Source organism: Crocodylus siamensis, chromosome 11 (assembly GCF_052110815.1).
Source record: "Crocodylus siamensis isolate JL-2025a chromosome 11, ASM5211081v1, whole genome shotgun sequence".
Lineage (NCBI taxonomy): Eukaryota > Metazoa > Chordata > Crocodylia > Crocodylidae > Crocodylus > Crocodylus siamensis.
The window spans coordinates 19,192,200-19,213,254 of NC_143405.1; the positions used below are offsets into that span (position 1 = coordinate 19,192,200).

The 21,055-nt window shown below is 48.9% G+C and overlaps 1 protein-coding gene across 4 annotated transcripts in view; it reads left to right on the plus strand.

Moving 5' to 3' along the window:
- RGS3 (regulator of G protein signaling 3) overlaps positions 1-21,055 on the plus strand; it is a 155,237-nt gene that overhangs the window by 96,204 nt on the left and 37,978 nt on the right. For all 4 annotated transcript variants that reach the window (XM_090021712.1, XM_090021713.1, XM_090021714.1 and 1 more), the window contains one exon: positions 2,230-2,352. In XM_090021712.1, coding sequence (XP_089877838.1) covers positions 2,230-2,352 — 123 coding nt within the window. The remainder of the gene's footprint in view (positions 1-2,229; positions 2,353-21,055) is intronic.

Sequence of the window (21,055 nt, forward strand, 5' to 3'; positions counted from 1 at the left end):
ATCCTGGTAGGGGTCAGAAGATGCGAGACTCATCAAGATAAGAAGGAAGTGGGCAGAGAAATACTGAATGTCCCACAGCAAATAAAGGGCTGGTTCAGTTTATAAGATGTACTGAATTCTCTTCTCCAGCTCCTAGCTCATGAACAATTTAGCCATAAAAGCACATGTTGAAACTACACAGAATGGGAAAGAAAGCCCGAAGTGCCTCAGGACATTTGGCACCCAGTAGCTCATGACAGCTTCCCGCACACCTCAGCCCCTCAGGCCTTGGTGAAAATCCTGCCCAAAAAGACTTCTAATAGAATCAATGTCAGCAAACCTTAACTAAAGCCCTGGCTGCTTTGCCAGCAGAAAACCATCCAGTCTTCACAGTGGGAGTTTGAATTCTTGCTTTTCTTAAAAGCCGCTGTGGTAGCTGAGTCTACAGATGACATTTTCTAAAGGTTGCTTGCAAATGGGCCTAATTGTGTTTGCACCATTATTTTATTTTGGTGACATAGAAGGCTTGAGAGAGCTTTTGTTTTCAATTCTCCTACTTGCTTTTCGTCTTAGAAATAGAAAGACCAAAGCTAATCAACCTGCAAGGTCCACTGTCATGTATACAGCTTTCCAGGAAAAAAACCCAGGGTAACTAGTACTTGGTTTTCTGGCCGAAATAACCCCAAAGGCAAAAGTATGCATCCAGATCTTTTTTTCATGCCTCATAAATAAGCTATAAGGGCACAAGACCAGTTTTATTTCCTTGCAGGTCAGTTTGAAGATCCTGTTTTGCAGAATTAACCACAGAATGAAATCATCCAGCCACAGCACTTATCATTGTAAAGGAAACCTTCCCAGCCCCAGCCAGGCCCCGCTTACTGCCTCACGTTTAGTTTGTGGATCGAGAGGTTGTCAGTTCAGAGATTGGCAGGTGTTTGCCAAGGATAGCTTAGTAAGCTGGTTGGGTGGGAGCGGCCCCCAAGAACATCTCACAGGAAAGCGCAGAAGTTTGATTCTCAAGTGCACGTTATAAGGCACATGGGGATTGTAGCAGCTGAAACATGCCGAAGCCTGGGCCTGGGACACAGCATGGGCTCAGCCAGGCCTCAGGGCTGCTGTGGGCAGAGGCCAGTGAAACCCCCATGTTTGGGGTGAATTCCATTGTTTCAGAGGGATCAGTTTCTCTAGGTGCAGACCGAAATAACATTTGTCTTGTAATTGGCCCCTCGAAAGTCCTCTACAGCCATGCCCAAACAGAAGAGTATAACTGCAGAGTGCTCCAATCATGTGACAGATTAACCGAGGTGAGGGGCTCCAGTCCACCCACTTCCCCAATCCAGTGTGTCTGGGCAAACCCCAGAATGGACCTCCCTCCCCTGTCTTTTCCCCCTTCCATCCTGAGATGGCACCAGAGCTGGGAGAGGCGGGGTAGAGCTAGGGGAAGAGCCTGCAGACCCACAGCCTCTCTCACTGAATTAGCTCCAAATTGGAGCTTGATTCCCCATCCTCCTGATCCAACAGCTGGGGTCTGTTGGGTTGGCAGGGTCGGTCTAACCCATGATGCTTTCTGTAAAGCTCTGTGAGTTAGACCAGGGAGCTGCACTTCTGTCTGCACCTTCTGTAGTGGTTGTGCCTCTCTCATATGAACTTTGTCTTAATACCGGTACAATACAGGGTTCCAGTGACCCCTTTCTACATCTTCCTCTGGACAAAGAAGTAAAAGGGGAGAGACTTTAATTTTCCATCCTTGGCCTCTTATTATTGTAGCTTTTTTGCAGGTTAGTCCTAGCTGTAGCCCAACCCAGCCTGAGCTTGGCTGCTTTCAGTAGTTCAGGCTATGTCGTGTCATTATGTTTGCACACAGCAAAGAGCAATTTCCATCCTCTGAATTAGTTCAATAGACGCATTTCCACTGTGGTGTCACATGATGCAATATTGCTGACATTCTGTCCAGATCTTACCACACTGCTTCACTTATTGGGAGTAAAAAAATCCATCACGCCACATTACCGAAAGCCTTTCAAGCTATGTCTTGACATTCTGCCACTTCGGAACGGATTTTTCTCTTTGTTTTACTTGCTCCTGGCTCTTCAGAGCCTGAGATGATGGGGACTTGTTCAGAGTGGACTCCGCTTGTTCTTACATTCATCAACGATGGGGTTTGGGAGACAAGTGCTTTGCAAACAAAGCCAGGGCCCTGTGACATGCTGCTAATGACCTCGCTTTCTGCCTGTGTTTTCTTTACGTCAGAAGTCGGAGTGCTTATTAAGTTTGGAGGCTTACTCCCAGGAGCAGAAGAAGAGAATCTGCTGGTGTCTGGCTGAGAACATCACCAAGCAGCAGCATCCAGCAACAAATTCTGCTGAGAGCAAGGTAAGGAGCCCTTGGGCTGGCCAGCCAGGCTGACAGAGCCCCTTCGCTCTGAGCACTAGGGGCCATCTCTGTTGCAGGCACTTTTTCCACACTTCTGACAGGCTCTGAAAGCCAGATTCAGCCAGGTGAGATGTGAATGTGTGCCCAAAAACTGCTGTGTCTGCAGCCTTGTGCTGTCTCGGGAAAAGTTTATTGCATTTGCAGTCACTGAGCCCAAGTTGAGCCAGACTTTGGCAAACAGGCTACATTCCCCTGCCCCTCCTTGCCCGGGTGTCTGTATTTGGACAGCTGAGGCAGCACTGGTTTTTAACTGCTTTCCTTCAGATAATTCCTGGGCAAATTAGGAGAGAGAAATACATCCTTACAATGCACACAAGTTCAGGAGCTCTGGGTCCTGATTTGAAAGGCCAAGGCTGTGGGAGCCTTGTATAGCAGCATTGTTGAGACTCTACCTTCTCCCCTGCCACAGAACAGCCATAGACATTTAGGCGGGCCCTCGTGATCTGGCCTTAGGGCCCAGAAAGGTCTTTAATGAACACTGCTTTTTTGCATGAGGTAGCAACAGTGTCTCCCTTATTAAAGAAATATGGTTTGGCTGCTGGCTTGTGAGTCCTGCAGACCGATAACCGCATGTAGAATTGGCAGGACATAGGGAGTGGTAAGCTTGCCCCGTACATGGACTGTTTACATGTTTTATCTTTGCTCTGATGAGAGACCCTGTCTCTTAGGGCCTCTCTGCTGAGGATGTCAGCAAGGAGGTCTGTTAGTGGCAGAGGCATATTATAACCGGGATGCCACATCCCTCAGGAGCTGAGATCACTGCCATGTTTCAGGGTGAGCAGGGATTTGTAATCTCTTCTGCTGCTGAGTATCTCTCTCAGTGGGGATGACTCTGGGACTGATCCTAGCATTGCTCTAGGACAGAAAAAGCTCCTCCAGGCTGGCCAGGGTGGAAGCATTCAGATAAATCATGCTGAGTCAGACTTACTCTAGATACCTTGGTGGTGTCTTGTCTATGTGAACACTTTTTCATGGTTCCTGTTAGTCCTAGACACAGCCTGGACAGCTGTGGTTGTGCCTTGCTGAAGTGAAGCACAAGGTTTCTCATTCTTGCTGTGATTGCTGATGAATAGTGGTGCTAAGGAACAGAATGTCTCAGCCACTTCTCTGGGCAGAGGAAATATGACATTTACTTTGCAGTGTCCCAGATTGGGTCAGTACAGACATTTCTGTGCAGGAGATGGAGCTTCTGGATTCCTTCTTCAGATGCAATAGCTTTGGGAGGTAATTTTGATTAGGAATGGAATCTATAAGAAATATAAATTACCTGGGGCAGATAGTTTCCTCCTCCTCCTCCATCAGGTTACAAAAATCTGGCTACCCCACCTTTTTACCTACTTATCTCATGGCAATTTAGCTAACTTCTGAAACAGTAAGGCATGCACTACAGTGTTTGTGACATCATATTGTGCGATTGCCAGGGAAACACAGAGTTCACCCAAAGTGGAGTTGTAACAGGGAGAAACTTGAAGTTCCCCATTATAACGTGTCTGTTGTTCTGTGGCTAATTTGAGGCCTCAGTGAGTAACTTCCACCTTACTGCATTTGAACATCATGTGTGTGGCTGAGCAGGTGATCCTCCCATGATCCTGAGTGCCTCCTGCTACCACTGTAGAGCTCAGCTCAGGAAGCTTGAACAGGCCCAGGCAATTTGCATGTGCAACCAGTATCCAGAGGGCAGATTTTAGTTCCTAGCTGTGCATGGCCTGAGAAGATGTGTGCAGCAGTGCTCAAGGGGCATGTAAGCAAGTATTGTAGTGATAAGGTATAAAATGGTCTGGTAATGAATGCATATCTGGACAAATTTTTCCATCAGAGGTAACTCTCCATATGAAGGGAAGAGTGAGGCTGAGGTGGGCATACGCTGGGTTTTGCCAGGACCGGGGAGGGAGGTGCCATCTTTGGGGGCAGGTAGTAGAGGGAATGACCTGAGAGATGCTAGTAGCCAACAGAATCTCAGCCGAGAACTTCCCGACTGAAGTACTAATGAGCTATATAAATCTCCCTTCTGAGCTGTGATGACAGGCAGTTTGCTTTGGTGCTGAGGGCTGTGCTGTTGAGGGTGATATTTAAAGAGGGCATGTGTAAAAGCTCACCTACCAGGACTACTTGAGACCAATTGGTTCACTGATTTTTAGAACAAAGCATAAGGATTCACTGAGTTTTGTTGCCAGGTGAACAATGAACCTAAGGGGGTCTCATCCCCTTGTTCCTCTTCTGCTAAAATCTCTGCCTTGTCTGGTTTGGGTTCCTAGATTCATTCTGTGAGTAATCTACAGTTATTGTTTCCAGTAACTCCAGACAGCATTTTCATTAGAGAAATGGGGATGGGCATCATGCCCTGGAACAATCAGAGCTCACAAAAGACCTGTTTCAATAAACCCGGCCACAGAAAGGACTGCCTCACAGGGTTGGCACTGGGGAATTGGCACCCGCATCCCATCCCAGCCTGCCCTCAGCTTTTCACGTAACACTTGAATGCAAAGTGAGCTTGCTCTCTCTAAGCCATCTGTATATACACATGCCAGCACAAGGCAAAATGCATGGACAGGTCAGGGTGCATTGTTTCTGGTGAAATGCAATGCACTACCTCATTTCTGAATGGTAATAGGCTGTGGGAGAAGGAGGTGGTTGTGCTCATACCAAGGGAAAACTCCCCTGGTGAAGATCCAGTAGCTTTCTGGGCCTTTTGTGTAGCCAGAATAAGGATGAGATTGTGACGTTGTATCCGCTGGTCCTATGGCTTCTCCTAGCCCTCCTTCCCCTGCTCCAGGCATTTGGTTCCCACTGACCATTATTTCTGACCTGTGCTCCTGGTCCCTTGGCTCCCAGACCCCCTGTTTTAGGTAGCATTTCATTTGCTGCCCGAATAGAGTTTGCTTCCATCTAAGTGTATAGGACTGGCTTAGTTATGAAAAAAGATTAAAGGATCCAAGGATAAATTTGTGAAGGGGATACTGAAAGGGGAGTTTTGGCTGTCCAATAAAAGGTTGTGATGAGCAGAGTTATGCTCGCTGTCCCTCTGTTCAGGGCTAGACTTATTGTTGCATTTGGGATCAGGAAGGAATTTCACTTCAAGGTTAAATTGGTACAGGCTGTGAGGGTTTTTCTCTTCCTCTGTAGCAGGTGCCATGGCCCTCTTTCTTGGGTCTCTTGAGAGCATTTTAACAACACTTGCAGTAGCAGGACACTGACTGCTTTACCAGTGGCAGGTTAGGGTGCTTTTGGTGTCTTTGGGCAATATGCTGTGTAGTTGTGGAGCAGGGTTGATTGTGTAGCTTAGGAATAGGTTAGACAAGGACTTGTATTAGATGGTTTGGATAAGGATGATCCTGCTTCAGACAAGGGGTTGGACTAGATGGCCTCCAGAGGCCCTTTCCATCCCTATTTCTCCATGATCCTGTGACTATTCCAGAAAGTGCAACAGAAGTCGATACTGCACCCACTTTGGTACCAGGGAACAGTAGCAGAGCAGACTAAAAGCTGAGCCTAGGTGCTCCAAGTGCACAGATGTCAGGAATGGTCTGTGCTGTTTTTTTGTCCAGCCTTCATTCTAGATATGAAAAACCTTGTAAGGAGCATCCCACTGAGTAGTGTCAGGTGCTGCACATCCCATGTACAATTGATTTCCTAGGAGCTGGGCAGCTTTATGTCACTATAGAAAAATTAGCCACTATAGCTGAGGCTTGGCCTTCATGTGGATATGCTGAGTCCCCTGGTGGCATTTTGTATCATGTTTGGTGATGTTCTCTGTATACAGAGACCCCACGCAAAGAATGGAGCCACTACAGAGAACCACTCAGAAGGGTGTAAGAGCAGCTTTCTCCTGCCTGGTACCTCTTGAGGGGGCACTTCTTGCTTTCTCTTTCCCTTTTTGCCCTATTTGACACCGCAGAATTTTACAGTGTCTGACCATGGGTGCCAGCAGTATGAGCCGAGAGACAGTGAGCCCTGGCCTGCTGGATGGTGTTGAGCCAATTACATCAGTCATTGCTCTCCATCTGGACTCTGTAGATTCTTAGGCAGGGCCTCCGTGCCAGCTTTGGGTGCCAGAGGAGCTAGGCAGAAGCCTTCTCTGCTGAGAGTTGTGTAAGGTCTGTAGGGCCTGTTGGCGGTTCTATAATGTCTGGCTGGGACTGAATGAATGAGAGGAGTGTGAATCACCCTGAGCAGGAGAACGAAATCACTAAAAATAACTGCAGTATATGGAACAGTCAGGCAGGGAGGGGTTTTGTGCTGCTTCCTGGGAGAGCTTCCCATATGCCCAACCAAGCACCAGGCCTTCTGACTCCAGCAGAAACAGCCTGCCTGCAACATGAGCTTCTTCTCCCATCCCGTGGAGCAAGAAGGGCTTTCATGGTACCTGGGTGGGCAGTGGTGGCCCTACAGCTCTCTACAAGGCTTTGTACACTCTCCTCTTCTGTTCAATCAGAGCAGCACTTGAATAGTCATGGGGATTGTTCTGGTCATTCCTGAGAGATCAGCTCTTGGGCAACCCTGTGGAGATTACTCTTACCCACAGGCCTCTCACCTCTGCCCAGCCATTGCCCTGCTTATGCAGGCAGGTGCTCTCCTCTGCCCTAACTGTAGAGGTTCTTGATGCTGCAGCCATATTCGTCTTCACCTTAAGGATGTGGGTCTTACCCCATCTCAGGGCACCTCCCTTCCTTCTATGCAGGCTTTCCATTTCCCATCCTCCACCCTAGTTTCCTCTCCATCCCTGTCTCCTTACATCTTCTGTGGCTTCCCTTTTTAAAATCCAATTCAAAACAGTTCTCTTGGTTTCACAGTCTTTCTGGGGCCTCACTGGATCCCTGCTTTTTGTGTGAATCACCCAAATGCCTGCCATCTCTGAACACCTGTCCCCATCACACTTGCAAAGGCACAGCTCCCCCACTTCCTTAGCACATCCTATCCTTCTGCCTCCTGCATCCTCCTGTATATGGATACCTTGCTCTTTTGTGCCTTCCTGTGTGTGTGTCCTGCTTTCCCTGTCCCTGATTCAGCATCTGCTCCCACTTACTCAGCTGACATCCTTTGCTTGCTCCTCATGACTCTTTTTTTTGTGTGTTTGTGCAGTTTCTTCTGCTTGAATCTCACCTATCGCCTCCTGTACCCTGAGGGTATGTCTTTTCTGCTGTTGGAGGTGTGATTACAATACATCTAGACATACCCAAGTTTAGCATCACCCCAGTTAGCTGGTTGCTGGTAGCAGTTTAGTTGCAGCAACATGGATTTCAATGAAAGGCTGCTGTTGAGTACTTACCCATGGTCCTAGTTGGCTTCGTATGATCCACCCTGAAATTTGGTATCCCATAGCTACACTGTTATCAATGTGCTGCTGGCAAGATTAAAGATAGCTGGAGTATGTCTACATATGTCATAGTCTGACAGCCTGAGTCTCCCCTGGGACATGCCCCTGTGGTTCTAGTCTTGTTCTGACTTCCCTTTGTCTGAAGCCAGTGTTGTGAGATCATCACTGTTGTGACTATAACTCTGTTGTCTGGGTGTCTGTGCAGAGTTCATATATTTTATGGATTTCATAGACATTAGGACTGGAAGGGACCTCAGAAGATCATCGAGTCCAGCCCCCTGCCCCAGGGGCAGGAAGTCAGCAGGGATCATAGGATCCCAGCAAGATAAACATCCAACTTTCTTCTGAAGGTGTTCAAAGTAGGTGCTTGAACCACCTCTGTGGTTCGATAGGTGGCAGGCTATTCCAGACCTCAGGGGCTCAGACGGTAAAGAAATTCTTCCTTATGTCCAGCCTGAAATGGTCATGGAGGATTTTATGACCATTTGACCTTGTCATCCCTTGGGGCGCTCTGGTGAACAAACGTTCCCCCAGATCCTGGTGAGCACCCCTGATAAACTTACAGGTGGCCACCAGATCACCCCTGAGCCTGCGCTTTTCCAGGCTGAAGAGTCCCATAGCTCTCAGCCTCTCATCGTAAGATCTGTTTTCCTGACCTCTGATCATGCGCGTGGCTCTCCTCTGGACTCTCTCAAGCTTCTCCACATCCTTTTTGAATTGTGGAGCCCAAAACTGAATGCAGTATTCCAGCTGTGGCCTCACCAAGGCCGAGTACAACAGGAGAATGACGTCCCAGAATTTGCTTGAGAAGCATTTATGGATGCAAGCCAGCGTTTTTACTTGCTTTACTAGCCACAGCATCACACTGAAGGCTCATATTCATCTTGTGGTCAATCATGACCCTCAAGTTCCTTTCTTCCATAGTGCTAGCCAGCGTAGCACTGCCGAGCCTATAAGCATGCTGCAGGTTTTTCTTCCCAAGGTGGAGAACCTTGCATTTTTTGGTGTTAAACACCATCAGGTACTTGTCCACCCATTTCATGAGCCTGTCAAGGTGAGCCTGGATCATCCTCCTGTCCTCATGTGTGGATGTTTTGCGTCGAAGTTTGGTGTCGTCGGCGAACTTGGCAAGTCTGCTTCTGACTCCAATGTTCACATCATTAATGAAGATGTTGAATAATATAGGTCCAAGGACAGGACCTTGAGGGACCCCATTGGTCACAGCACACCACAATGATTGACTTCTGTGAACCACCACCCTCTGGGTCCGACCACAGAGCCAATTCCTCAGCCAGTGGATTGTGGTAGACCTGAGGCCGCAGTTGGCCAGTTTTGCCAAGAGGTGATCGTGGGATACCAGATCAAAGGCTTTTTTAAAGTCAAGATATATGACATCAATCTCCTCTCCCTTGTCCAGGTGATAGGTCACCTGGTTGTAAAAGGAAATGAGGTTGGTCGAGCAAGACCTACCTACAATGAACCCGTGCTGGCTATCCCTCAGGATATTGCCACTGGCCAGTCCGTTAAGAATGCTCTCTTTGATAATCTTTTCCAAGAGCTTCCCCGGGATAGAGGTCAGGCTAATGGGCCTGTAGTTTGCCGGATCCACTTTCCTCCATTTCTTGAAGATAGGCACCACGTTGGCCTTCTTCCAATGTTTGATTAAGTTCAGTTAAGGGGAGGACACCAGTAAAATCAGTGCCCTCAAAGAACCTGTCACTGGGTAACAGTTGGAATGGGCTTGCTCAGAACTGAGCCCAAAAGGGAGAGTTCAGAGGGCAGCTGGGCCAAGCAGTGAACTTTTGCTGGGCCCATGTTAAAAAAAAACAAGTAATTTCTATAATATATTTTGGACATATACAAGAGGATTCAGTTGACAATAGACTCGTTGGGGCCATCACCAGAGAGGACTGGTTGCTCGGGACTGTAGGGGAGCGGTCAAGAAGGCCAAGGCAGAGATGGAACTGGGACTAGCTACTCAGATTAAGGACAACAAGAAGTCCTTTTTTAAATACATAGGGTGTAAAAAGAAGGTACCAGGTAACATGGGGCCTCTGCAGGACCCGCTAGGAAATCTGGTCATCACACCAGACAGCAAAGCTAACCTATTTAACAATTTCTTTGCCTTCATTTTTCTAAGTAGGGACCTGGTCATCCCCCCACACTGGGACCCCTGTAGGCCCTGTGGGAGGCACACCCAGGCCCAGGGTCAGCGAGGACCTAGTTAGGGAACTTCTAGAAGGACTAGACACATTTAAATCAGCTGGTCCTGATGATCTCCACCCCACAGTGCTGAGGGAATTAGCACAGGTCTTTGCGGGACCCCGGCATGGCTTTACAGCACTCATGGTGTTCTGGCGATGTGCCGGAGGACTGGAAAAGGGCCAATGTGGTCCCCATTTTCAAAAAAGTGAGGAAGGAGGACCCAGGAAACTATAGGCCCATTAGTCTTACCTCAGTCCTGGGGAAGCTTTTTGAGAGAATTATCCAGGTGCACATGTCCATAAGGGGCCAGCAGGGGAGATTATGCTTAGGGGCAACCAACACAGGTTCAGTAAAGGCAGGTCCAACCTGGTAGCCTTCTATGATCAGGTCACCAAATCCCTGGATGCAGATGTCATGATGGTTATGGTCTTTCTGGACTTTAGGAAGGCCTTCAACACGGTCTCTCACCCCATTCTCATTAAAAAACTAAGAGACTGTGGTGTCGATACCTACACAATCAAATGGGTCACTAGTTGGCTGGAGAGCCACACCCAGAGAGTAGTGGTGGATGGGTCATTTTCGACTTGGAGGGATGTGGGCAGTGGGGTCCCCCAGGGCTCAGTCCTCGGGCCTGCACTCTTCAACATCTTCATCAGCAACTTGGACGAGGGTGTAAAAAGCCCCCTGTTCAAATTTGCAGATGACACTAAGATGTGGGGGGAAGTGGGCATGCTAGGAGGAAGGAATAGGCTGCAATCGGATCTGGACAGGCTACAGGGGTGGGCGGATGAGAACAGGATGGGTTTTATCACTGACAAGTGCAGGGTACTGCACCTGGGGAGGAGGAACCAGCACCATACCTACCCGCTGGGGAACTCTCTTCTTGTCAGTGCAGAGGCAGAGAAGGATCTTGGAGTCATTATTGACTCCAATATGAACATGGGCCGGCAGTGTGGGGACGTGGCCAGGAAGGCCAATCGCACCTTGTAATGCATCCACAGATGCATCTCAAGCAGACCCAAGGAGGTGATCCTCCCCCTCTATGTGACACTGGTCAGGCTGCAGCTGGAGTATTGCGTCCAGTTCTGGGCGCCACACTTCAAGAGGGATGTGGACAACATGGAGAGGGTCCAGAGGAGGCCACTTGCAAGATCAGGGGGCAGCAGGGCAGGCCCTATGAGGAGAGGCTACGGGACCTGAACCTGTTCAGCCTCCACAAGAGAAGGCTGAGGGGGATCTAGTGGCTGTTTACCAACTAATCAGAGAGGACCAGCAGGCACTGGGGGAGTCCCTGTTCCCCCGAACACTACCAGGAGTGACTAGAAGTAACGGTCACAAGCAGGCAGAGGGTGGATTCAGGCTAGACATCAGGAGGCGCAACTTCACTGTCAGGGCAGCTAGGATCTGGACCCAACTTCCAAGAGAAGTGGCGCTGGCCCCTACCCTGGGGGTCTTTAAAAGGAGGTTGGATGAACACCTGGCTGGGGTCATTTGACCCTAGTACTCTTTCCTGCCATGGCAGGGGGTCAGACTTCATGAATTGCTCAGGTCCCTTTTGACCCTACAAACTATGCAACTATGTGTACGTGGTGGTTGTGGAAGTGTTAATTAGGGTAAATTAGCCAAGCTGAGCTGCATGCCACTGTAACAAGACTGCTGTCAGTCCCTGAGCTAGCTCATGCAGAGGCAGCTTGAATATCCCTACACTCCACTGCTGCCACTCCTGTGACCGTGGTGCTGACACAGCATACTGGGACTGGGATGAGATTGCAGGAGAGTCTCAGAGAAGAACAGTGGCTAAGAGGATCAGCTGCTTCCTAGGGAAATGTAATGGTGATGCTTCAGCTGAAGGAGTCACTTGTGATTACTACCACTGCTGTTCCAGGAAACAGGGCAGCACCTACTGTCTGCAAACAAATTGCATGCTGAGCACACCAGGCAGGAGCAAGGCCCCCAGATCTGCTACTGCTTGGCAATTGGACCATGGTGCTCATGTGTGCCTAGAGCAAGCCTCAGATGTCAGCCCTGTGCATGTCCATAAGGTGAGGATTTAAAGGGCTTTACCAGCTCTAGAAAGAGGAAGATGTGTTGTTTCTGCTGCTCATTAGAGCCACAGAACGGGGCCCACGCACAGTCTCACCTGAGCTCTCATCTCCAGTCACCTGGATGGGGCCTGCACAAGGGAGGAGTTGCATCAGCAGCTTCTCCGTCAATGTGTTAATGTTGTTTTGATAAGAAGATAATATTATTCATGTGCAGCTGTTGAGAGGCTTGGAGTGCTTTCTATGGCAGGAGGGGCATGACTTCAGTTCCTTGCTGTTTTTATATGAGGTAGGATTCCCCTGGTCAGACTGTAGATTCAGATCCAGCTTAGACTCAGACTTACTGTTTGTCTGTCCAGCTGTGTGTTGGGCTATGTGAAATGATTGCTGTATTCAGAACATTTTTTAGAAGAGGCAGTTATACACCACAGTTGACACTAACTAGCAGCCTGTGAAGACAGGCCAAGAAAAGGCTGGGCATGAGGACTGTCCTGCCCTTGTATTGATCCTATCAGGGTACGGGTGTGCCTATCCTGCCTCTGCTTGTGCTGGACTTGCTCTGTGGTAATTGGGACCACCAGTCTGGCACCCTTCACCAGTGTAGGTATGAGGGGTGATGTGTCTGAAGTCCAGATTCCTCTCCTAGCAGGCAGAGAATGCTTTTCTCTTTGGGACTATTCCGCTTTTGAAACTCTCTATCCATCACTCTCTGAGCTTAAGGCTCCATTACATAGGGATAGACACCAAGCACTACTAAGCTGTCACAAACTGTATTTTGACTGGAACACGTTTCTGCTTTGAAGTGACCGCACAGCTGCATTTTAAAGCCACTTATTTTTGTTGCTGGAGGATGTGCAGGATTCCCATGAGCAGCTGTGGCTGGTTTTTGAACTCATTACCTGGTTCTTTAGGAGGTGAGAGCCTTTGGGAAGCCTCAGCCCCAAAGCAAAAGCCTATTACTTATTATACTTTATTTTGTTCGTTGTGACTAAACATTGTCAAACCCTTTTGAGAGACAGGTCATTGCTGTGAGCCTGATTTGACAGCCTGATTCTTGCTGGGTGTTCTTTTGTGTTCCCCTCATTCAGAGTGGCAAGCTACCTCCTCTTGCAAGTTCACAGCCTGAGCTTCTTGGAGACACGACAGCTGTGTTTGAGAGATTATAATTAAGTAAACTAATTATGAACATATTTTGACATGGACATGGTCATTGTCCATGGGAGTTAAAGGCAGGGGATAGGAACTTCCGCTGGGCCCAGCAAGAGCTGCTGGATCCTTGGCACTTTTCAAACATAGTTGGCAACCTTCTTCCTTTTCATACCCCTAGGCAATTGCACCATTGCCTTCAGTGGGAGCAGTCTCAGGTGCTGCCTGAGGCCATTTGTATACAACATGGGGGTTTAATTCTCCCTAAATTGAAGCGGTGGTTTTTTAAAAACACTGCTTCAGTTTAGGGCGAAATAAACCCCCATGTCATGTACACCCATGTTGGAGCCTGATCCTTACCTGCCTCTCCAGTGGCAGGTAAGGGAGAGCGAGCTGCTGGTGGGCAGAGTGGTCCCTGAGCTGCAGGTGGGGGCTGGTGCCCCCTTGGCAGTGGTGGCCCCCCCACTCCAGGCAGTACCTGGCTCAAGCAGTCCCAGGGAGCACTGCAGCTGTGGAGGGAAGCACCAGGCCCCCGCGTAGCTCAGGCAGGCAGGCAGAGGGGAAGGGGGAAAGATCAAGCTTGCCCCCTTTTTTTTTCCTTCTGTGGAGCCTGCCTTCCCAGGCTGCTGATAGACTGGCTGCATGGTCTGCCTGCACAGCCCCTGAGCCACACAGAACTCAGTGCTTCCCTCTGTGGCTGTAGGGTAGGAAACTAAAGCTCCTCAGAGATGTTTTACTTTGCAGCACCCCGAAGACATCTGCTGCATCTCAGAGTCATTTAAGGAGACTTACGCCACTGAATGTGCTACAGTGGCTGGAATTAACTCACGATATGCTGCTGAATGTGCAAACAGCAATGCCATTAAAGTGATGCAAATGGTATTTTACCTGCTTTAAACTGTTGTCTACAAACGCCCTGTGTGATCGAGGGCCCATGTTATTGGCGGTCTGCAGCTGAGACAAAAGATACAGGCCCTTGTGTCAGTGGTTCTGTAGGAGCTCACAGCTCCAGTGTCAGAGCCTTGGTGCTTGGAGCTATAGGTTCTGAGTGCTAACCTGGTTCCCAGGAAGTGGTAGCTGCTTCACAGCAAAGGTTGCAGCTGACACCCTCTTATGAGATTTCTAGTGATCCTGTGTGATCTTTAGGTTCTCAGATCAGCTCAGGCAGTTTTGAGTGCAGGGGCCATTGTGGAATGTACAAATCTGGCACTGCATTTCTTTCTCTATCACTGGAGTTTTGCTGTTCTGTATTGAGAGCCCTTCCCAGCCAGCAAAGGGCAGAGGCAACCCCCTGTCTTATTCTTCCTTGTGCAGTCTCAAAGAAGGTACCTTCCTTGATGCTGCTGGGTTAAAAGAGCTCCACCAGTGGCACTAAGGGATCCCCTGCTCCAGGCTTTTTTGGCCAGCTTGGACCTTGTGAGAGGAACATTACAATGATCTTTGTTCTCTGGTCCTGGAGTGACTGTGCCAGTCCCTTTCCTGCCTATGTCTGTGATCAGGAAGGGCAGGGCCATTTCTGTCACTATTTACAGCTTGCTTAACAAGTGCAATTAAATGTAATATCAACAAAAGCAGTAGAGTGTAATCGAGGGATGAGTAAAAATAAGGCAGTCCAGGACAGTGGCTGTGGGAGATGGGAGAGGCCTGCTGGACTGATGGTTTTATGCCCTCCCATGGTGTTCACTTCACAGACATGCAGGGCAGAGAGCTCAGGCAGCATCACTGTTCAAGAAGTGGTGGGTGCTGTCTGGCTCAGGGGGTCGTGAGTAGGGGGATCCCATGCCCACCCCACCATACCCACAAACCCTCCCCCACATACAACCATACACTCCACAAACACCACACCCATCCAACCCCTCCCCCACACAAACCCCACATGCATGCCCTGACACACACACACACACCCACATCTTCCTACACACATCCCACAGCTATCTCCCACACACACCCTCAGCCAGCCTCCCCCCACACACTCCACAGCTGCCCATAAACCCCATACTCACCCACGCACTCACTCACCCACACATTCCCACAAACACCCCCCATAAACCCTCATATCCACCCCCACACCCTCTCCCACATACACATAAATCCACGCTCTCACAATCCCCCACAAACCCCATACCCACCCCTTCATACCCTCCACCCCTCCACATCCCCCACAACATACAAGTAAGACTTCATGTTGAGCTATTATGCAATCACCTCTACATACACCAAACAAACACTCACAAGTCAGGACAAAATATTTTTTAAAATAAAATTAAAATATGTTATTGTCAATGTTTGATTTTTTTTGTATATAATTTGGTGTTTTTTCTGGTTCCAAGATGGCAATCCCCCTTCACAAAAGGAGTACTTCCAGGGGTAGGGGGGGGACTTCCAGTAGCAAAGGTCATGGACCAGGGGGCAGGACTTCCAGTCCCAAGGTGATGACCAGGGGGCGGGGCACCTGTCAAGGGGCGGGGCTATCCTTGCCACCTCAACAGCTTGCCAAAACTCATTAAGTGGCCCTCCAGCCAAAATAATTGCTCACCCCTGGGCTAGAAGGCTCAGGGGGCATTCATGGAATTATGGACCTATCATCCTCTGTGCATCCTTCAGCGCCGAAAGAAAGGCTTTCCTCTCAGAGGGCCCTTACAAAGCAGCCTTCAGCCAGAACTCTTTCTTCACAGGAAGCAGGCAGATGCAAATCCTAGTGATAAATGAAGCCACACCACAGGGTGTAGTAGCTAGTCCTGTTGCTGCTTCTTCTCCCCTACTTTGCTGCCCTTCAACCCTTCACTGCTCTGTGTCTGGACTGGAGGCCCCTGTAGGAGAGTCTTGTCTTGTCCCACCACTCTCCCTCTGATGATATGATTATAAAACACCACTGGTGGCTGGGCACTGGCTCCTGGGAAATGACCTAATACAGTGGGGGCCAACCTTCCCCTGCCCTATCTGCTGCTCTGCTTTCTGTTCCCTGTCCTGTGCTTCTTATCCAGTTTGCTGCTCTGCTTTCTACTCTCTGCCCTGATCTCCTCTTTGGGTCTGCTGCTCTTCTCTCTGCTCCCTGACCTTTCTGCCACTGTGCTGTCTGCTCCCTTTCCTATCTGCTGCATGCCATACGCAGAGGCTTTTCATGCTGTTTCTGGCACCAGTGCCACAGGTTGTCTAACCCTGATCTAATAGATGTAGCCTACGTGGCTCTTGCCTTTGGCTGTGGCACCCCAGGAGAAAGATAAAGGATAAATAGGCCTGAAAGACCTCATGCCTCTACCTCCTGTCCCAGTCAGAGGTCACTGAAAGGATGTGGCTTGAGGGAAGCTGCCTAATCGTGGGATGACAGACAACCCAGACTGTCCATCCAGCACGTTGTGCCAGAAGCCAACAGAAGTCGCATCAGGTCTTTTTCAGCCAGCCAAAACCAAAGCTGTTGCTCAAGTGTGGTGGGAGTTGTGATGCTTTTCTGGCCCATCATGCACTTGCTGACACCCAAGTTGTGCATGCTCTTTGGAGAATCCCTGCTGCACCTTCCCACTTCCCTAAGCTCAGGGGGCAAAAAGCAAAGTTCTGAAACTGAATCTAAGCTTGGGCTTGTGAATAGTAGAGTCTCAGAGTGACTGGATCTGAGAACCACAAGCTGCTTGGACAGGGAGGTAAATATACCTCTGGGGATGGCTGGCTCTCTGAATCCCAAGGTATGCACATGCTGTGCATTAGGGAAGATAATAGATACAGATCCTGGAACAGGCTGTGGGAGGAGAATGTTGTCTCCAGTGTTATTTGTACGTTTTCTTAAGCTGGCTCTAAACTCATCAGGAAACCTGTTCTTCCCCCTCCGGCAATGACCGTATTCTGTTTCCCTGGTGCTGTCTAATGCACTCATGTCCAAGTTAGCAGCAACAAAGATCCCTCACCTGCACTCTGCACTCCACACAGGGTTATGTTTTCTGAACAAGAAGAAATTGATGCCTCCTGGAGATGAGAATGGCCTGGGGCCATTGCATTTCATCCCTGAAGAAGGCATTTCTAAGCCTTTAGGGTTGTTCCTTGTGTGTCCCACAAGAGACTGGTAAGAGCAAAAGTGAACTAGAGAGCAGTGTGTACCGCTTGGTGGGGAGGGAGGGGGGGTTGATCAGCATTTGGAGTTATGAGGATCATTTGAATTGGCTGGTTTCTGGCACAGGCTTAACTGGTTTAATCCAATGATGATGTGATTTAATGAAGACAATAAAATCCTGCTTTAGTGCAGTCCTCCCAGCAGAGGGGAGATGCTCACCACACAAAGGAGGACTGACACCAGCAGTGGGGCTGTTGCAGTACTTGCCTCTTGCAGCTGTCTGAGTCCTCTCCAAGGTATTTGCAGAATCTTCCTTCTTTCTTGCATGCTGGCTAGGCAGAAGTGGGAGGCTGGGCTGGCTCTGCAGCTAGAGAGGATGGCCTCTGCCTTCCTTTTGCTTTTTGCTGCACTGACTTTGTTGTACATGTGGTGGCCACGTGGTGCCTGGAAGCAGCTCAGGAAAAAGTGGAGTGGCTTTGAATGGCACAGTGGGGGCTCCAGCTGGGTCCTGCTGGTGTTCTCCAGCTGTCTCCCATTCCCTTTCTCCTGGGCTCTGAGAAGGTAGTGGCAGATGCTGGTAAGTACCCCAGTATGTGGTGGGTGTTTCCAGAGTAGGAGGAGGGTTTGACTTCCAAGAGACTGGGGTGGATGGTACCTGAATGCTGGGCTGCTGCAGAGGCACCTCTCGCTCCAGTCCAGCAACCTGTTCTGGCTGCAGTACATAGGCAGGGCTGGGGTAGGGCTGTCAGCAGGCTGGAACCGCCAGGCTTCACAGCACTGGTTTCTGCCATTGCCATCCAGCACCACAGCATTAAGTCTAACCCAAATTCCTCAGTCCTTCCCATCCATAGAGCTATTGTCTGAGTGGGGCGCAGAATCCACAGGAGTGTGTGTTCGATGACAGACTGGGGCTGTTCTGCTGAACAAATATTTGCAGCTTCTATGGAAGCAGCATGGTGTCATCAGATGCCAGCCCACTGAGGCATGGCAAGGAAGAAAAATAATGGCAGGAAAGGGACACTTAATCACTCAGTGCTCACTCTGTCTTTTGCCAGCCTTACTTAGACCCTAGCATCCCTGAAAAGTAGCGTGGGTTGACTGCAGAGAGCTACTGAAGGCAGCTGCTGGGACCTGCTTTACAGTCCTGACTGACAGGTTTCCTGTGCAGGATGCTTGTCTTGGGATTTGGCTACATGGAAAAGTTGCCGCATGGTAAGCTAGGCTGTAAATCTGAAGTTACTCTGTGGCAATTGCTCATGAGAATGTTTTTACTTTGTAGGACATGTGAGTAGCTCGCCTCACTTTCAGTAAGGGGGAAACTACTTCCTGCTTTCCACAGGGTCAGAGAGTATATGTGGACAGTTCAGTGGAGTAGCTGACATGCTGTAAATTTGCACCCTAGCTTACTTCACAGTACCTTGTTCCTGTATCTGTGCCCTGCCCTCAGTTCCCTTTTGCAAACAGGCAGGGCTAATAACAGGTGATGTGCTTGGGGGATGTGGCATTAAGACAAGATTTAAGCAACATCATTTCAGCAGTATTCTCCTTGTCCAGTTATGGGCCTTGCTCTTGCTTTCTTCCACATTGTGTTGGCTCTCCTTGCTCTGGGCATTAACTGTGTGGCAGTGCAATGAAAACTCTGGTCTAAGTCCCTGTGCTAGATCTACAACTTCAAGGTAGCTGTTTTTTTGTTCTTCATTGTTGCTCTCTATATTGATTGTGCATAGTACGGAGAGGCCTAGTGGTCACAGCACACTCCCAGTATGATGCCAGAAGTGTGATATTTCATCCCTGAATGAAGCCACTGCATTGTCTTAGTGTGTTGACTTAGTGCCTTGATATGTGCTTTGTTGTCCTACATAACGGATCTGAACCCTTGAGTATTAAGTGTCCAAGGTGGGCTGGTTCACTCGGTGCTTTTCCACCAGTGTTTCCTGTGTGGTTGGCAGCCTGCAGGAGTTCTCCTGAGACTGGCACCCCAGTCCTTCTGTCTGCCACCCAGATGGAGTGAACAGATCTCCAGAGATGTGCTCAGGGCCGCAGGCTGATTTCCGTATCTGTTGCAGCCAGGTGGGTCAGAGGATGTTGAACTTGACTGACCCTGTTTATGCTAGAGAGCTGAGGTTGGGAGGCACTGGACACCTGTGATCAGGCAATGTGACTCAATGACAATCTGGGGTTATCTGGAAGAGACCTTCCAGTTTTATCAACCCATGCATGTGCATCCAACTTGTCACATATGCATTTCATTAGGTGCATGTGTGTACCTATTTCTGTGTCAGTTCTGCCTGTTTTCATGTGTTACTGCATGTGCAAGCATTTCTGTGGGGTAAATATATAATGTACTTTTCCTTGTGTTTGCACATAAATGAGCATTCTTTATGTGTAATGTACGCATTTCTCTATGCGTGCAATTCCCTGTGAACATCTGAAACCATTTTCAGGTGTACACGTGTTTCTGTGCATTTTTCTGTCTGTGTGTGCGTAACCATTTCCTTCTGTGCATGCATGTGTGTGTGTTGCCACCCGGACATGTGTACACTTACTATAGACACATCATACCAACTATCATATAGTATTCAGAATGTTATTCCTGCAGAGACTGAGCTCTCACTGTTCAAGAAGTGGCTAGCCTGGCACACACACGTAAGAGAAGAGATAGGGTTTGCTTTGGGATCAAGACAGATGCTATATAAGGTTGAAAGCAATAGTAGGTGCTCCAGGTCATACCTTAAGTGCAACTGCTGCTCTAAAACCAAAGTTAGCTTGGACCCCTGGACTTGACTCTGCTCATGGTACTGGCATCAGAGAGAGAGGTAAGATCCCAGGCATGGTGCCAATACCTTTACAGAAGTTTAGGGCTGAAAGAGACTGTGAGATCATTGGGCCAAGCCCCTTATTAAGGTGCAGACAAATGTAATCATTGTAAGATACTGTATAACCTGTTATATCTGCCATGATCTTGTAATAATGTTAGTGGAGCAGATGTGACATTGCCCCTGTTTCATTTAGGTTCAAAAGTTACAGCAATTTAACTATAGGAGCATACCGACATTACAGTTAAATTGGAACAACTGAGACATGCTTCAAAAAGAAAACTACTTCTTCCCTTTTAAAGCTGTTGAAAGTTACATCTGTGCACAGCCTTAGACATCCCCCACCTGCAAACCTTTGAACTGCTACTTGTTCCTCTCCTTGAGCCTTCCCTCCCCTTAAGGAACTAGCTAAGTTTTATTACTGGTGATGGGGTAAGACCCCGTCCATTTCCCTTTTCTATCCTCCTGCTTTTCACCCACACTGAGCAGCAAGGGATATTTATACTCCAGATGTCATCTGCATTAGCTTTTAGCTTGTAGTCCCTGTGCAATTGGCACAACAGGGTCAGGTTATGCAGGGTAGGGATTTGCCTGGACATGGGATCCAGCTGCTTGGCTTTGGCTGGACTCCTGGTAACATCTCCAAAATTTGTGCCTGAAGGAGGAAATCAGAGGGAAGGTGCAGAGGTCTGAGCAGCACCTGGATCATGATGAGATTCATGTGCATATTGTACTCGGTGGCCATGTTCTGGATTATGACCAACAGGCCTTGGGCTGTTTTTGTTTGGAGTCCCTCTAAGAGCCTGTGTGTACTCTGCTTATGGCACCAGACAGTGCTGGAGGGGAGTGCAGGGCTGTGATAACCAGTCCCAATCAATAGAAATTTTCCTGAAAGGTGGGTTTATGGCCAAAATATCTCTCTGTATGGAAGAGTGTTGACCTGTGGCTGAGCCCCCTCTGCTTGGCCCTGGCTTTGCCAGTTTTCAGCCATGAGGAGTTGGGTTTCATGGTCACAGCCAGTTCAGTGCAAGTGGAGGCAGCTTTCACAGACAGCAGCTCGCTCAGGCCCTTGGCTCCA